Genomic DNA, 17,984 nt, shown 5'->3' on the forward strand with positions numbered 1-17,984 from the left:
TCCTTCTACCAATATAACAAAAAGTTGCATGAGGTGTGGTGTATTGGGTCATGATCTCTAAGTTTGTACGTTCAAAGAAAATGTTTGCTGAAATTACCAGAAACCAGGGCACAGATCAGTTGATTGTCCATCTGCAAGGAAGACAAATTTAGGGGTAGGGGCATGAGCAAGGACAACGTCAATTAGGGGATCTTTAGCTTCTTCAACTGGACAGAATCGTAAGGCTCCTCCAATACCTGAAGCAAGAGCCTTCTAAATGTCGTTAGACATAATTACTACTACCGACGATGCAATCACCGGCATGTTTTTGGTTAACTCTGTACTTGCACGTGTATTGTTTGACTGCGGAGCCAATAGTTCCTTTATAGCTACTAGATTTTGTAATAAGTTGAGCTTTCCTATTTGTAAGTTACCTCAACCTTTAGAGGTGGAAGTAGCTGATGGTAAAACTATTCCAGTCAATACATCTATGTCTAGAGTAAGTATAGAAATAGGTGGAAGTATATTCCCAATGACTTGCTTAGTTATGTCGATACCTAGCTTTGATGTAGTACTAGGTATGATTTGGTTGAGTTGCCATAAGATAAGCATTAAATGTATAAGAAATTGATTTCTTTCCCTTTGTTCGATTGGACACATGTAATAGCCTGGGGTGAACGGGGCGAGTTTGGTTGTCCTTTGATTTCGATGATGAACCCTACGAAATCGATAGCAAAAGGTTGTGATTCATTTCTTGCGTATGTAATCGACGACAAGAAAGAGAAAAAGAAGGTAGGCGATATTCCAGTGGTGTGTGATTTCCGAGAGGTATTTCCAGATGAATTACCGGGTTTGCCACCAGTTACAGAAGTGGAGTACATGATTGAATTATTACCGGGATCCACACCAGCGGCTAAAGCTCCTTACAGGTTAGCTCCGTCCGAGATCCGCGACATGATGACGCAAATCCAAGAGTTACTAGATCGTGGTTTATTCAACCAAGATCTTCATCTTAGGGTGCTCCAGTGTTATTTGTGAAAAATAAAGATGGTACGCTACGAATGTGTATCGACTACCGTGAATTGAATAAAAGAATAGCGAAGAATAAATATCCACTTCCTAGAATAGATGATTTATTCGATCCACTTCAAGGAGTTTCGTTCTTTTCGAAAATAGATCTGCATTTTGGTTATCATCAAGTGTGTGTTGCAGAAGATGACATTCCGAAAACAACACTTAGAACAAGATACAATCATTATGAATTTTTGGTTATGCCATTTGGGTTAACAAATGCACCAATAATCTTTATGGATTTAATGAATAGGGTGTGTAAACCTTTCTTGGATAAGTTTGTAATTGTATTTATTGATGACATTTTGGTCTACTCACGGCAGAATCAGAGCATGCCTCACATTTGCGTCAATTACTAGAACAATTGAAACAAGAACAGTTGTACACCAAGTTCTCCAAATGCGAATTTTGGTTAAGGGAAGTCCAATTTTTGGGTCACGTGATCTGTCAAGAGAGTATTAAAGTAGACCCATCTAATATAAAAGCAGTTATGAATGTGAATGCACTGAAGACTCCAACTGAAATTAAGAGTTTTCTGGGTTTGGTAGGGTATTACCGTAGGTTCATTTTTTTTAGATTGCAGGCCTATTGACTAAGTTGACCAGAAAAGATGTACCTTTTTGATGGAAGGATGAACAAGAAAAAGCATTTCAGACATTGAAACCACTATTATCTCAAGCTCCAATATTAGCATTACCCGAGGGTACTGATGATTTCATGGTATATTGTGACGCATCATATGTGGGTTTGGGTTGTGGGATAAGGTTATTGCGTATGCTTCTCGGACATTGAAAAATCATGTGAAAATTATCCAACACATGATTTAGAGCTGGCAGCATTAGTGTTCGTGTTAAAACTTTGGAGACATTATTTATACAGACTCATTACGTGATTTGCATAGACCATAAGAGTTTGCAACATATTTCTCTCAAAAAGAGTTGAATATGCGCCAGACATGGTGGTAAGAACTAATTAAAGACTATGATTGTGAAATTAGATATCATCCAGGCAAAGCCAATGTGGTCGCTGATGTGCTAAGTAGAAAGAAATCCTCTGACAATATGAGATTCATGTGAATTGAAATTATAGCAGATTTGGTTGATCGATTAAAGATGATGCAGTTAGAAGCCGGAGCCTTGAGGGATGAACATTTGAAATCCAAGCTTTTATTTAAGAGAAAAGAGAATTTAATTGATGATTCTCGTGGATGAAAAACCTTCAACTATCGAATATGGGTTCCTTTACTCGGAGGATTAAGGGAACTAATTATGAATGAGGCGCATAAATCAAGATTATCCAACCATCTTAGAAGTAAAAAGATGTACCATGATTTAAAACCATTGTATTGGTGGCCAACGATGAAGAGACATGTCGCGCATTTTGTGGAAAAATGTCATATATGTGCTCAAGTTAAAGCAGAACATCAGAAGCCTTATGGAGCATTACGTCAACTTAAGATTTCTCTATTGAAATGGGAGCATATAATGATGGATTTGGTAACAAAGTTACCGTGAACCCAGAAAGGACAAGACATGATCTGGGTCATAGTTGACCGACTAATTAAAAGTCACATTTCTTAGCTACCAGTGAGACGACATCTCTCAGTAAATTAGCTCAGTTGTACATTAATGAGATTGTGAGTAAACATGGTATACCGTTATCAATTATGTCAGATAGAGATTCCAGGTTTGTATCTGACATTTGGTAGAGTCTACAAAAACAATTGGGCACACGTGTTAATCTCAGTACAACTTACCATCCTCAGATAGATAGTTAGAGTGAACTTAGAATTCAGACTCTAGAGGATATGTTAAGTGCCTGCGTATTAGAGTATAGGGGATCATGGGATTCTCACCTACCGTTGATTGAGTTTGCCTGCAACAACTCGTATCACTCTAGTATAGGTATGCCACTGTATGAAATGCTATATGGTCAAAAATGTAGAACTCCGACTTGTTGGTTAAAAGCTGAGGAAAAGCAGTTCACAGGTCCCGAAATAGTGCAACTAACTGCAGAGAAAGTCGGATAGCACGAGAGAAACTAAGAGCAGCAAGAGACCGACAAAAGATGTATGCTGATCCTTATAGACGGCTGGTTACATTCTTCATAGGTGAACCGGTTTACTAAAAGGTATCACCGTGGAAGGGAGTTATTCGCTTCGGTAAGAAGAATAAATTAGATCCAAGGTATATTGGGCCTTACAAGATCCAAAAAAATATTGAATGATCAAACCGTGGTGTTAGATCTTCCTCCGAAATTAGCAGGTATTCATAACACTTTCAACATGTGTTATCTACGTAAGTGCAAAGTAGATGATCAAACTCAGATCCTACCGATACAAGATTTGAGGGTTGATATGAACAAGAAACTGGTAGAAGAACCTGTCAGAATAGTGGATAAGAAGATCACCAAGTTGCATCACAAGCAGATAGTGATGGTTTTAATTGAATGGAAGCACATCTTAGGGTCTAATTTGACTTGGGAAACTGAAGAGCTGATAAGGGATCATTATCCTTACTTGTTTGACCATGACCAGATTTTGACGACATAATCTCCTTTAAGGGGGGTAGAGTTGTAACAACCTCAGAATTTGACCCTCGGTAAAATGACCATTTTACCCTTATGTATGTTTGATTGTGATTTTATGCTTTTAAGTATTTGAGCATGTGATTAGATACATATTGTGACAAGGGTCACAGAACATGCGTCCTTTTGTAAACTGGACTTAGAATGAATAAGTTATGAGGGATATTGGGTTCAGATGACTGGTAAATGCCCGTGTGTTAGACGTAAGAGGTTTCCTCATAGTGAAGAAACCCCTAAATAAACATATACTCATGTACGTTCATTTTTATCCATTTTGGCTTATCAAGAACCCTAAAACATAAACTGCTTCTCTTAAACCTAAAATCAACTATTGTGAATTAAAGATTAAGACTCTGTGCTTCTGATTATACTAGTTTCAAGGATCAAAACAAGGTAAGCATCTTAAATTTTGGTTGAATCAAAATGGGTTTTTATTAAGTTTTATGAAAAAGATGATCTAAGGCTTGATTCTAGCTTAGATGTGTTTGTTTTGATGAATAAGTGGTTGTAATAGCTTACATATGTGTTATATGGTATTATTGAGAATTTGGATCGACCAAAACAAATAGAAATCGAGTTATGGGTGTAAAAAACACAAAATCGGCGAACTAGTGCTGTTTTTCAGCTCCTATACGTTTGACAACTTAATCGTACTAGTGACCGTATTTAATGACCCTCAACCGTACGAGTGACCATACTTAATGACATTTCCATACTGAATGACCCTCAACCGTATGAGTGACCGTACTTAATGACCCTTTACCTTAGTCGTAAAATTTATAGCTTTCATTTTAGCCAAGTGTACAAAAAATATGATGGTTTAATAAAGGATCCTTTTAATGATTTAATTAGGTTATCATGGCCATTAATATATTTGATTATTAGGACCCTTTATTTTAGTCGTAAAAATTATAGTTTTCATTTTTAGTCAAGTGTACAGAAAATAGGACTGTTTAATAGAGGGTCCTTTTAACCAATTCATCAGGTTATAAGTTAGTTGATTCAAGCCTGTGTTGCTTGATTACAACTAGTGTAAAAATACAATGTTACAGTGTTGCATACATACGATATTGGTGTATTGTTACATAAACAAGTGTCAAACTTTTGTTAAAATAACCAGTGCAGCTAAACTGCTTATTTACTTTATCGTAGTTACACTGATGAGAGGATTCAACATAATGTCAAACTTGTGTATTCATTTAATTGGTTAGTTGTTTTTAGAAGCATATACCATTAGTCACTTTATTGGTCACTTGTATAGACGAGATATTGTGACACTCATACATCATCACAAACGGCCAAACAATTACAGTCAGATTAAATAACACAATTGTTGAATGAACTTATAATTCAAAACGATCCAACTTCAAAAGTAACAAACAAAAACATAGACAACTTGCAAGAAACACCAGAATAAATAAAGGATCATCTAATGAAACAAAAAATAACAAATAAAAGCAATCCAACTAACAACGAAAATCTTCTTCAACATTAGCAATTCAGCATCTTTTTCTTTGATACTTTCTTCCAGCTTGTAATTGTTTCGGTGCAATCCAGGAATTATCTCACTTGCTTTCGAAAGCTGACATCACAAACAATTCTGAAGCTGTAAAACAACTTGTAAGTTACATAATTACAAAACTGAATGTGCTGGCAGAATGATAACTATGTTTGCTTAAATGTAATCATTATTTTATGGCCTCTCTACGCGTGGTTTACCGTGGGGATTTAATGTTTATTTTTCTATTTACAGGAACAAATGAAAGAACTTTCCAAGGAATTACCAGAAGGTTCACTCGATGAGCCTGGACCAGATGATATCTATGCACAAGTTAGGGGTACAGCTAAACATGGACAAGCAGAAATGTATGGTCTCGGTGTTCGTGTATCAGATGTTTGGGGTGAAGTCAGGAGTCGTGCCGCTTTATGCCAAGAGAACGTCAAGTTGAAAGCAGAACTCCAGGAGTATAAAGAACGTGAAAAGCAAAAAAAACGTTATGACAGATAATTCCATTGTTAATCCTCATGCATCAACAAATAATAGCATAATTACCAATAAGCCACTACAGGTATATTTCTATTTAGTTACTATTGTTATTCTCCACGTTAAAATATTTATATTTGAATAATTAATAGTTGGAAAATTAAAAATAGGTTGGCAAAGAAGTTCACCTAAAGAGCATTAATAATCCAACCCTGATTGTCGCAAAAGGCAGGCTTCGTAGTTTAGACCCACTAACAGTGGTTGGAGGAATAGAGATTGGTATAGGCTGGGGTGAAGTACATGTTCAAGTCGCAATAAAAAGTGATGAAGCAGTGTTAAGACCATTTGAACTTGTTACTACAATGATAGAGGCTACCGGTGTGACTATTGCGTGGCCAACTTCTTTACTCTCGGTATGCCATTGTTAAATTGTTGATGTAATTTGGTTTAATAACTTTGAATGCTTATGCTTATACATTAATTATTTGTTTGTAGGTTGTGCCACTGGATTAAGCTCGCATGATTGGCGGGGACTAATGCTTGATGACGTTGCTGCTTTTTTTTAAATGTTCATTTACTTTTCTGTTTGATGTTTTTTTTAGTGTGTTACTTATTTATCCTTTTTTAAGTTTGCAACAATATTATATTATCTGGTTTGAATTTTATTAATGGAAATTATTAATTGCATGTCCATGTTGGTTAAAGAAAGCATAAATATAAATATAATAAATATATATATAAATATATACAAATATAATAAATATAATAAATATAAATATACATACATATCCCATTGGGATCATTGTGATGATAAGCAAATGATAGAATATAATTTTAGGACCCTTTTTGGATCTATTAAAAAAAATTTATTCGTGAACTACCAACATCATTGCCATTACACGGCCATTACATATTACATTTTATTGGGCCCTTTTTGGGTGTACTAATTAGTAAATCGTTCCTTCTTAATATCATGGTTATGACATGATAATTATAAAAAATATTTTAGGACCCTTTCTAGAGGTACTATATTAGTCACATTAGTTCATGGTTTCCTATCGATATCATGGCCATTACATGATATCTATATTAGGACCCATATCGGCCTAAATAAAGTGTCCCAAAAATGTTTATTAGGAACATTTTCCTTCGTAATAAAGGGTGCCAATATGTTTATATGGACCATTGTCCATCGTAAAAAAGGGTCTTAATTAGTTTTTAGGACCTTCAATAAAGGGTCCCAAAATGTTTTTAGGACCCTATTTACTAATGTAGATCGTCACCTTATTGAACCTTTTTTGGGGTCCTAATAGTTCATTTTTTTGCGACCCTTTTTAGCTTTTGGTACGGCTTATCTAGTAACCAAGTGCCAAACGGTCCTATGAGCGAAAGGGTCCTAATATGTCACATAGGGTCCCAATATGTCACATATTAGGACCCTTGTGGGGGTCCCGAAAGGTCATTTTTGTTATAGTGTGTAGATAGCTCTAGTTATTTTATTCAAATAAAGAAATAAGGTATGAAGTGTCGCACTAAAATGTGCTCTGACACTTTAGTGTGAACAATCATATAAAGCAAACAATAAAAAGTACGTGGAAAACAATGAAAGACATAGTTTATTTTTATTTCAAACTTATTATGCTATACTGATTAAGGAGTCGGCTGGTTAAAACGCCAGTTCCTCAAGGTCTTCAGCTACCCTTGATGTCATTCCCTTCTTCATTTGCACTCTTAATCTCATTATGTGGGTGCTTCCCCCCCCCCCCCACACACTTAGCTTTAGCTTTAGTGGTGAAAATGGGGTTGATCATTTCATATTAATAATTTTCTTTGACATGTGTTATATCAATTGTTTCCCTCTCATTGTTATCGTGTAAGGTTATTGTTAATTGTTGTATATGAATGGTTGCCTTAGCGGTAGTTAAGAATGGACGTCCAAGGTTATCAGATGATCAGGATTTTTCGGGATGTCAACAATTGTAAAATTGACTAAAAAGGTGAGTGCTTTGGAATTAACCCCGAATTCTTAGGAAATTCCCAAAGCATGATGGGCGGAGTTGTTAACAAAGTAACTCTTCTAGCATGATAAAGGAATCCTAGGTGGAGATAATGGAACATAGAGAATGGAATAATATTAATGTTGGCTCCGAGGTCCGTCAATCCCATAAATGTGGAACCATAAATGTTGCAAGGAATGTGAAATGTTCCGGGATCGGTTTTAATTGCAGGTAAACTACTTATTTCATATTGGCTTTCTTCTTCACCAAGATATTCAATCTCACATGCTTCGGGTGGTAAATTTTCTATATTGTTTTTAAATGCTCAAATGTGAACTCGAAAGGAGGTTCTTCCTCACTGTTGATATTGAACAGGACGTTAACTTTCTCAACCTCAGGATTTCGGGAAAGGGTGACGGTCATAATTTCACTTTAACCTCTACCCTTATTGTTAGTGCGTCATAGCGCAGGTGTCATTGCAGGCTGTTGACAAGAATGATCGTCCCATAATAATAGTGAAATCAGAGTTGCTAGGAAATTCGAGGATCATGAAGTCCGTTAAGAATGTCAATTTCCTAATTCAGGTTTCCACTTTTGTAGCCATGCCTAGCGATTGAATGGTGGAATCATCGAGTAGTCCAATATCCATGGTTATCGGCTCTAAAGGACCAAGATTACACTGCTGATGAAAAGAGAGCCGTATACATGTGATACTTTCACCAGTGTCTGCCAGTGTCATGGATAAATGTCCTTGAAATTCACATGGTACGAGGAACATCCTAGGATCGGGTTTGATTTTTGGAAAGTCTCTTGTCAGGAAGATTGGTTTATAGTTGGGTTTTTCGAGAGATTTTACTCGTTCCTCATAATTAAGTAAATCTTTCACGATTATCCCTAACCTAGAGAAAGAAGAGATAACATTCTTAAGTGCTTCACTAGCTTTATGAGGTTCATCACATTTATCCTTGGTGGTAGTTAGGTTGTTTACCCTAGCTGTTTCCTTCTTAATTTCATCTTTAAAAAGAGTATCCAATCCAAGCTCGTCTTATGTAGCAGGAGTTTCTTCTTCCTTGCTTTTTATCAATCAATGACCCGATTCTTTCCAGACTTTTATCCTTTCTACCTTACTGAGTTTTTCCATTGCGTAACCTGCAGTTTTTCCCAAGGGTACATATGAGTTAGGTTCAAAAATTTTAGCTTTTGTAAGGTTGCAAGGCTTATATCTACGATAAGGGAAATTTTCATGAATTTCGAACGTTTTTCCTTCGAATGCTTGGGGGTAAGGAAAAGTGACTAAGATTTCTTCTCGGTCGGGATCGTCGAGTGTAACAATTTTTATTCTCATAACATTGGCTTGTGCATTTTAAATGGGAGGTTCGTACTGCTCTTTTGTTTTTGCGCGCTAGAATAATTTCGTGACATTACGTTCAATGCTTTAGATCGAGGTTTGATGGTTTGATTGCGCTTGAGCAAGATGAGCATTTAGATACTCATTTGACTCGATTTAGATTTTGATGAAATTTCTCAAACTAGCCTCGAGAGATAATAGCTTGTTATCTTGAGAAATGTAAGCTGTATGGAATGGTGCTCGGTTAGAAATGTTGTAAAAAAGGGAGGATTATTCCTCGGATCATAGATGTAATTGTTATTTGGATAGGTTTGACACTTAGGGGCATTTTGGAAGTTACGGTTGCTGATGTAATTGACGTCTTCGATTTGCTCCATCGTTTGACGAGGGCAATCTTTCGTGTAAGTGGGATCCTCCATAATCACATCCAACTTTAACGGCATGCATTTCTTTGACGATATTCTCTATTTGTCGCCCTATATTTGCAATATTAGCATTCATTTCAGCCATTTCATCTTTAGTGTCGAATTTGTTTCCGATGATGTTGATGGATTATGAGATTTCTATGCCATCATGCAACTCATGGGAGTGAGATGCCAGGTTAGCAAGAAGTTCGTACGCTTCATCAGGCATCTTCTTCATAAGGGCACCACCTGCTGCGGTGTCAATTTCCTTTCCAGTCGAGATATTCACATCTTTAAAGAAAAAAAGAGACTTTATGGAATGTATTGAGTTCGTGTTACGGACATCCTCTTAACATTTTCCAAAAACGGGACCATGCGTCATATAGAGTCTCATTGGTCTTTTGTTAGAATTGATTAATCTCAGCTTGGAGCTTAACATATTTTGATGTGGTAAAGAATTTTCACAGAATACGGTCAACTAGAGTTTCCTAAGATGTGATCTTTCTTCAGGAAGAGATTATAACCATTCTTTCGCTTCTCCTTAAAGAGTCCAAGGAAACATTTGGAGGTAAACAGTTTCTTTTCGAACTGAACCAATTTTAAAGAGTGTGCATATGGTGAAGAAAGTACGGAGATGCTCGTTAGGGGTCTTCCGTTGGTAGTCCGTGAAACAAATGATCACGTAATATGTGGATGAATTATGCCTTAATCTCGAAATCTTCGAGAACTTCGGGATGCACGATTGCATGACCTTGACCAGCTTGGGCGGCCTTCGTCATAACTTCCATAGATTGATTGTTGTTATTATCACCCATATCTAACTCGGGATATTGGAGTGAATTAGGTTGAGAATTAATCGGACCAGTTGAAACATTTTGTGACTCGGGCACCTCGGTTCCCGTAGTGCTAGACACGATTATGGATTGATTCTTTTTAAATTTATTCGCTAGGCGAATGTTCCTGTCAGTGTCGGATCGTGGTTCCACGAGCTCGACGTGGTCCCAGGCTAATGTACATATGTATTTTCTGCAAACTTTACATACCCTATAACTGGAAACTTCTTATTCTCTTCATCATCAAATATTAGCCCTGCACTCGCAACTCTAGTCCTCTTCTCTACATCATAAATGGTGCATAAGGATGTATAGTCTTTATCATTGAGAAATCCCAAAGGTTAATGGGTATACCCGTGAGTTTCTTAAACGTGTGTTATGGATTCACGTGTCGGATATTAACCGTCACGAGTATTATATATCAATGACCCATAAACAGGTACAAATCTTTACCCGTCTCGTACCCGCGAGTAATTGTTTTTGTTTTTTTTTTTTTTTATTCTCCCATCACATGTATGGATATATGTGATCGGTCCTTATTTGACACGATCATCATCACCAACATGCTTGGCTAGTTTTCTTAACTTTATCCTTTCCATGAACAATTAAAATATGTATGATTTCATTCAAGATTATGTGATTTGTGATGTTTTAATACTTTTGGATTATGATATTGTGAATCAAGTCAATTGTTGATTAATGTAAGTTCTATGTTTCGTTATTGCAAGTTAAATTATTGTGATCCAACTTAGTGTTAATTAGATTAGGGATAAAGACACCTTGTCTAGATTGCATAGTTTAATCCCAAAGTAATAGAAGTAATGAACTCAAGAAATCTTGTCTATGAGATTTGATCAACAATTGATAAGCATAATACTTGTTTGAATGAATACATGTTAGATTGGGATTGTGAAAGGATAAAGGCTTTACTCTCATTGTTTACATCTCAATACTCTCAATTGCACTTTAGTTTAAGTTTTCAGTTTTAATATTAGTTGATAAATCTTAGTAGTTTTTAGTTGAATAACCAAACCAATCTTGAAATTGCTTGCTAGTTAACCATAACTTCCCGTGGAACAAATCCTACTTACCCTATCTAAAGTAGAGTAATTAGGCTATTTTTGACCGGCACTTCGACACCGATCAAATTTTGGCGCCGCTGCCGGGGAAGTGTGCGCTTGATTGCAAGCTCTTATTTTAATTGCTTTCTTATTAAATTAGAAAAACCATAAAAATTATAAAGCATAAAAAATCCAAAAATATTGTTTCTTTTATTTTGTTTATCAGTTTTACGCTCGGTATTCTTGTTTTTGTTGAAGTGCAGGTTAGTGTATGCAAACTCATAGTTCAGGAGATCAAAATCTTGAGCCTTTAAATCCGGAAATCGAGAAATCTGCAAAAGCTAATCGAAAAGCTACAAGAATCTTAAAGGGCTCGACAGTGGCTTCAACTTCCACTCAACCACAGTTAGAGTCACATCTGATTGTTCCACCAAACTCTCCTAAATCAGATTCTGATACTGAAGAGGAAGTTTTTAATCAACGCAACGAGATGGCTAAACGACAAAGAGGGTAGACACCTACTACCAACCGGGTGATTATGAGGATCATTCACCCATTATTTTTCCCGAACTGGCAAGGGGAAACACACGACGATTTGAGGTTCGACTCAACTCATTTCGATCTTGCCAACCTACCGTGGTATGGCTAATGAGGAACCATATGAACACATCACTGAATTTAATGAGATATGTGCTACTAATCAGGTAAATGGTTTCACTGATGATGAGGTACGTCTGCGATTATTTCCTTATTCACTTAAAGATAAGGCAAAACGATGGTTTCTCTCTTTGCCCGCCCGGAGTATTAATACTTGGGCGGAGATGAAAAAATAGTTTTTAGAGGAATTTTATCCTATAAGTAAAACTTTAGATATGCGTACGCAAATAAAATCTTTTAGGCAATTGCCTGGCAAACTTTTTCATGAAGCGCACGAACGTCTGAAGGAATTACTTAGGGCATGCCCACACCATGAGATACCAAAGTGGGAATTGGTTAAAGTTTTCTATGATAGTTTGGATTCCCAGAATAGGAAATTCCTGTCGGCAGCTAGTGGTGGGGCGTTTTTAACCCGATCAAGTGAGGACGAATGGACCTTCTTTGAGCAGTTAAGCAAGGGTTCGAAAACCCAAGCTTCGGTTAATAGGAAACAACCTAGTACCTCCCGAGTAAATCATGTTTCTGACTCGGGTGGTGCATCTAGGAACTTAGAGCAAGAATTAGAAGATTTGAAAATGCTTATATTTAACAGCCCAAACCAGGGTCTTGCTTGTAATGTTTCGCATGTTCAGGAAGTTTGTGAGATTTGTGGAGATCCTTCTCACTTTGCATATGGATGTAGAAATGGGATTCCACCGGTGAATCAACAAATAGTGGAGGAACAAGTTAATGAAGTGCAGGGACGGAGATTTGATCCATACTCCAACACGTATAATCTGGGTTGGAGAAATCATCCTAAATTTAGTTGGAGCAATAACAATGTTTTAAATGCCACTCCAGGGACCCAACAAAGACCGCAGAACAACTTTCAAAACCAAGAAAACTTTCAGAATCAAGGCAACTATCAAAGAAACTATCAAAACCCTTATCCCAACAACCGGAACCCAAACCAAAACAATTACCAAAATCAAGACCAAAACCAAAACCAAAATCAAAACAATGTCCCACCCAATCAACCATCTAGCTCGGACGCCAAGATGGACGCGTTCATCTCCGAAATGCGTAAAATAGTGGAAGTGCAAAACAAGTCAATTGGTGCATTGGCTAAGGAGATTGGTAATGTAGAGGAAAGTAAGGGAAATCGGGAGCCAAGTACAATTCCAAGCTACACGGTTCTAAATCCAAATCATAAGGATCAGGGAAAAGGTCATAGTGTGAATATGATAGGTACCTTGCGAAGTGGAAAGAAGTATGACAATAAAGTTGTTGAAAAAGAAGTAGTGCACCAAGAGTCAAGTAAGTCTCCGATTATTCTGGATGAAGATGAGGTAAGTGAAAATGATAACCATGGGAAGGGGGAGAAAGATAAGGAACCAATCGTTAATGAGACCGGGAAACCGGAGACGGAATCAAAAACCATCCCATTTTCCAAGGCCTTAGAGTCCCCGAACCAATTCTCTTATGGGAAAAAGGGACCACAACCAGAGGATATGTGGGAAACCTTTAAATAGGTTAAGATAAATTTACCCCTTCTCGATGCTATTAGGCAAGTCCCGTCCTACGCTAAGTTTTTAAAGGATCTTTGCACTCAAAAGAGAAAGCAACGGGCGACCTTACCCAAAAAGGTGGAGCTAACTGAACACCTAAGTGCGGTTATTTCGGGTACACTCCCACCTAAATTTAAGGACCCGGGGACCCCATTGATAGCTGTGAATGTAGGCAATGTAAATGTGAAAAAGGCGTTATTGGACCTAGGAGCTAGCATTAATATTTTACCCTTTTGTCTAGTTGACCGATTTGAATTGTGGTTAATGAAAAGAACTGACATAATTATTCAACTAGCGGACCAATCAATCAAAACGCCTAGGGGAATATTAGAAGATGTGATAGTAAAAGTGGAGGATTTCTATTACCCTGTTGACTTTGTTGTAATGGATATTGAATCTAGGAATAGAGATGTCCAACCCACTATAATCTTGGGGCGCCCGTCTTTGGCCACCATAAATGCCCACATTAATTGTCGAACGGGTGCCATGGACATATCATTCGGAAATCGAAAGATGAGGATTAATATCTTTAATTCTCTTCACGCCCCAAGTGTCCATGAATGCTACCAGGTAGATGTGATTGATGAAAAAGTTGAAAAGCATACTTCTCATTTGATAACAAATGACCCTGTGGAAGTATTTTTTTTAGGTGATGAAGAAGATGTTGAATGTGAAGAGGTTAAGGCGATTGAATTGGCCATAGCAAGTACAACGGACTCTAGGTTACCACCTTGGACTCATAAATATGAGCCATTACCTAAGTCCATAGACACCAACACAAAACCTTCGCTAGAGTTACCACCGACCCTCGAGCTAAAATCATTACCTTCCCATCTAAAGTATGCGTTTTTAGGTACTAATGGCACTTTGCCAGTTATTATTGCTTCAGATCTGACAGGTGTGCAGGAAAAAGCTTTAATGGAGGTGCTTCACAAGTACAAGGCTGCGGTGGGTTGGACTATAGCTGATTTGAAAGGGATAAGTCCCTCAGTGTGCATGCATCGTATAGTTACAGATTCGGAGGTTAAACCCGCTCGTGACACGCAACGCAGGTTAAATCCGAACATGCAGGAAGTTGTAAAGAAGGAGGTTCTTAAGTGTTTGGATGCGGGGATTATTTTTCCTATTTCAGATAGTCAGTGGGTAAGCCCCACGCAAACGGTGCCAAAGAAAGCTGGGATCACAGTCATGGAAACTGAAGAAGGAGAAAAGATCACAACCCGTCCTGTGGCGGGTTGGCGGGTATGTATTGACTACAGGAAGTTAAATGTTGCGACTTCAAAGGATCATTTCCCCTTGCCTTTTATTGATCAAATCATCGAAAAGTTGTCAGGTCAGAAATTTTACTGTTTCTTAGATGGGTATTTGGGATATAATCAAATACCTATTCACCCTAATGACCAAGAAAAAACAACTTTTACTTGTCCTTATGAAGCTTATGCTTTTAGAAGAATGTCTTTTGGTTTGTGTAATGCACCGGCTACCTTTCAAAGGTGCATGATGAGTATTTTCTCAGAGTTAATATGCGAGTCTTTTGAAATTTTCATGGATGATTTTTCAATATTTGGTAAGTCTTTTGAAACATGTTTAAATATGTTGGAAAAAGTTTTAAAGAGGTGCACCGAGACCAACCTTGTCCTTAGTTGGGAAAAGAGCCATTTTATGGTGAGGGAAGGGGTGGTCTTGGAACACATTGTGTCTGAACGGGGATTTGAAGTAGATAGGGCCAAGGTGCAACTAATTTCAACGTTACCACCACCGACCAATGTCAAAGGGGTAAGGTCATTTTTGGGACATGCGGGGTTCTATCGTAGGTTTATTAAAGATTTTAGTGCGATTTCTAAACCATTGTGCAACTTGTTGTTAAAAGATGCACCGTTTGACTTTGATGACCAATGTAAGGAGGCCTTTAGCACCCTTAAGCGTAAGTTAACCGATGCACCCATTTTTCAATCACCCGATTGGACTAAACCGTTTGAAATCATGTGTGATGCAAGCGCCTACGTAGCTGGGCCTGTTTTAGGGCAAAAGGTTAATAGGAAACCGGTAGTTATATACTATACTAGTAAGACTTTTTCGGATGCCCAAATAAACTATACCACAACCGAGAAGGAGTTACTAGCGGTAGTGTTTGCCTTAGACAAATTTAGATCATATTTGTAGGGGTCTAAGGTAGTTGTTTTCTCGGACCATAGTTCCCTAAGGCACTTACTAGAGAAAAAAGAGTCTAAGCCTAGATTAATAAGGTGGATCTTGTTGCTACAAGAGTTTGATTTGGAAATAAGGGATAAGAAGGGTATAGAGAATGTGGTAGCCGACCATTTGTCTAGAATACCCCCGCCACCATTTGACCCTGTTAAATCAATCGAGGAGAATTTCCCGGACGAGTGTTTGTTTAGTGTTGTGCAGGTACCTTAGTTTGCTCATATTGTTAACTATTTGGTGACTAAAAAAGTACCGGAGCATTGGAACAAGCACAAGAAGGATTATTTTTTCTCGCAGGTTAAGCATTACATTTGGGAGCACCCGGTTCTTTATCGAATTGGACCCGACCAAATCATAAGGAGATGTGTGGCGGAAGATGAGCATAAAGACATTCTAGCTCATTGTCATACTCATGTGGAGGACACTACGGAGTAAAGAAAACCGGGTACAAAGTACTCGACTCAGGTTTCTTTTGGCCTACTATTTTCAGAGACGCATGTGAGTATGTTAAAAATTTTGCTAGGTCTCAACGGATGGGGGGATCTATAAACATAATGAAATGCCCATGAACCCAATTTTGATTTGTGAAATTTTTGATGTTTGGGGCATAGATTTTATGGGACCTTTTCCATCGTCTTTCGGGTTTGAGTACATATTAGTAGCCATTGATTATGTCTCCAAATAGGTGGAGGCTGAGGCTACTCGGACTAATGACCAAAAGTTGTCCTAAAGTTTGTTAAGAAAAATATTTTTTGTCGTCACGGTGTACCTAAGGCCATAATTAGTGATGGAAGTTCACACTTTAAGAACTCACATTTTGCTAAACTCTTAAGGGATTATGGGGTAAATCACCGAATTGCTACGCCTTACCATCCCCAAATAAGTGGGCAAGTGGAAGTATCTAATAGGGAATTAAAAAGGATTTTAGAAAAAACCGTAAATCCCAATCGCAAAGATTGGTCTTTAAGACTAGACGATGCGCTTTGGGCTTACCGGACAGCTTATAAAACCCCTATTGGTACTTCACCTTATCGAGTTGTTTATGGGAAGGCATGTCACTTACCTGTTGAAATTGAGCATCGTTCAAAGTGGGCTATTAAATAGGTGAACATGAACATGGATGAGGCAGGAAAAGCAAGAAAGTTAGACCTATCGGCACTAGTTGAATTGAGACGTGATGCTTATGAAAGTTCGAAAATCTACAAAGAGAAAACGAAAGCATTTTATGATAAGCAAATTATAAGGCGAACTTTTGTGGTAGGGCAAAATGTGTGGCTATTTAATTCAAGGTTGAAGTTATTTGCGGGGAAATTGAAAAGTAAATGGAATGGGCCGTATGTTGTCACTAAGGTTACTCAGCATGGGGTGATTGAGATACAAGATCCAAAAGGCGGAGAACCATTTTTAGTTAATGGGCAACGATTAAAAATCGCTTTAAATACATCAATTGAAGAGTCCAAAGTAGTTGAAACTGTTCACTTTGAGCCCATGAAAGTCCATCAACTTAGAACAATTCGGGTGAACGAATCGGGGAATCATATTAGTAAAGAGAGTATTGATGCGTGGCTTGATCAAAATATTACTATTAGTCGTATGCCCAATTGTGACGTGTGGGATGATGATGGGCGATTTGATGATGCACCCGAGGACGCGGTATCCGAGGTTATTTCAGATGAATGTTTTGATGAGTTCGATGAAAAGTTGTCATTGGAAGAAGATGCCAAGGGAAGGCCGGAGATTCTTTTTTCAAGAAGAAGATCCGGGTGAAATATTGTTCGAATTAAGTTTCATTGGAATATTACCTCACCTTGTTAGCAATCACCGAGAATTTAAAGTGATTGCCAATTCAGGATCATCCATCAATATCATGTCATATGAAATATACAAACGATTATTTCATGATGAGTGTACTTTATGTGAGTTGAGGAAATCGGATGCGGTAATCACACTTGGCAACAATACCAAGTGTAGGGCACGTGGGATTCTTCGAAATGTGATGGTTAATGTGAAAGGTGTTTTCCTTGAGGTACCATTCACCATTTTTGATATGCCAACGGATGAAGATGTTCCATTATTAGTAGGGCGTGGATTCATTGCAACTGCTGGTTATAAAATAGACCCGGGGGCGGGAGCTATCACTTTTGAAGGAGGAAATGGAACTTTTAGATTTTGAAATTCGGAAAACATGCGGTTTCCTTCGGCCTATATAGTTGAGAGAGAGTTTGAAGAGGATTATTGCATGATGCTTGGGGTACAAGAGACTGAACCGAATGGAGAAGTTAGCGTGGAAGTGGTTGGCGATACGATAGACA

General features: G+C 37.8%; 1 protein-coding gene and 1 pseudogene across 1 annotated transcript; both read left to right on the plus strand.

The window, feature by feature from the left end:
* Window positions 1-2,408: 2,408 nt before the first annotated feature.
* On the plus strand, window positions 2,409-3,601 carry LOC139863450 (uncharacterized). Its single transcript, XM_071852086.1, has 3 exons — window positions 2,409-2,546; window positions 2,724-2,795; window positions 3,353-3,601. The coding sequence occupies exons 1-3, from the start codon at window positions 2,409-2,411 to the stop codon at window positions 3,599-3,601; spliced, it is 459 nt and encodes a 152-aa protein (XP_071708187.1).
* A 7,933-nt stretch (window positions 3,602-11,534) lies between these two features.
* LOC139863451 (uncharacterized) lies at window positions 11,535-17,439 on the plus strand (annotated as a pseudogene).
* Window positions 17,440-17,984: the final 545 nt, after the last annotated feature.

Source organism: Rutidosis leptorrhynchoides, chromosome 8, assembly GCF_046630445.1.
Source record: "Rutidosis leptorrhynchoides isolate AG116_Rl617_1_P2 chromosome 8, CSIRO_AGI_Rlap_v1, whole genome shotgun sequence".
Lineage (NCBI taxonomy): Eukaryota > Viridiplantae > Streptophyta > Magnoliopsida > Asterales > Asteraceae > Rutidosis > Rutidosis leptorrhynchoides.

Coding starts and splice junctions, on each gene's coding strand:
- LOC139863450 (XM_071852086.1), top strand. CDS start 2,409: ATGAAGAGACATGTCGCGCATTTTGTGGAAAAATGTCATATATGTGCT. Junction 2,547..2,723: donor AGCATATAATGATGGATTTG/GTAACAAAGTTA, acceptor CAATTATGTCAG/ATAGAGATTCCAGGTTTGTA. Junction 2,796..3,352: donor GGGCACACGTGTTAATCTCA/GTACAACTTACC, acceptor TATCTACGTAAG/TGCAAAGTAGATGATCAAAC.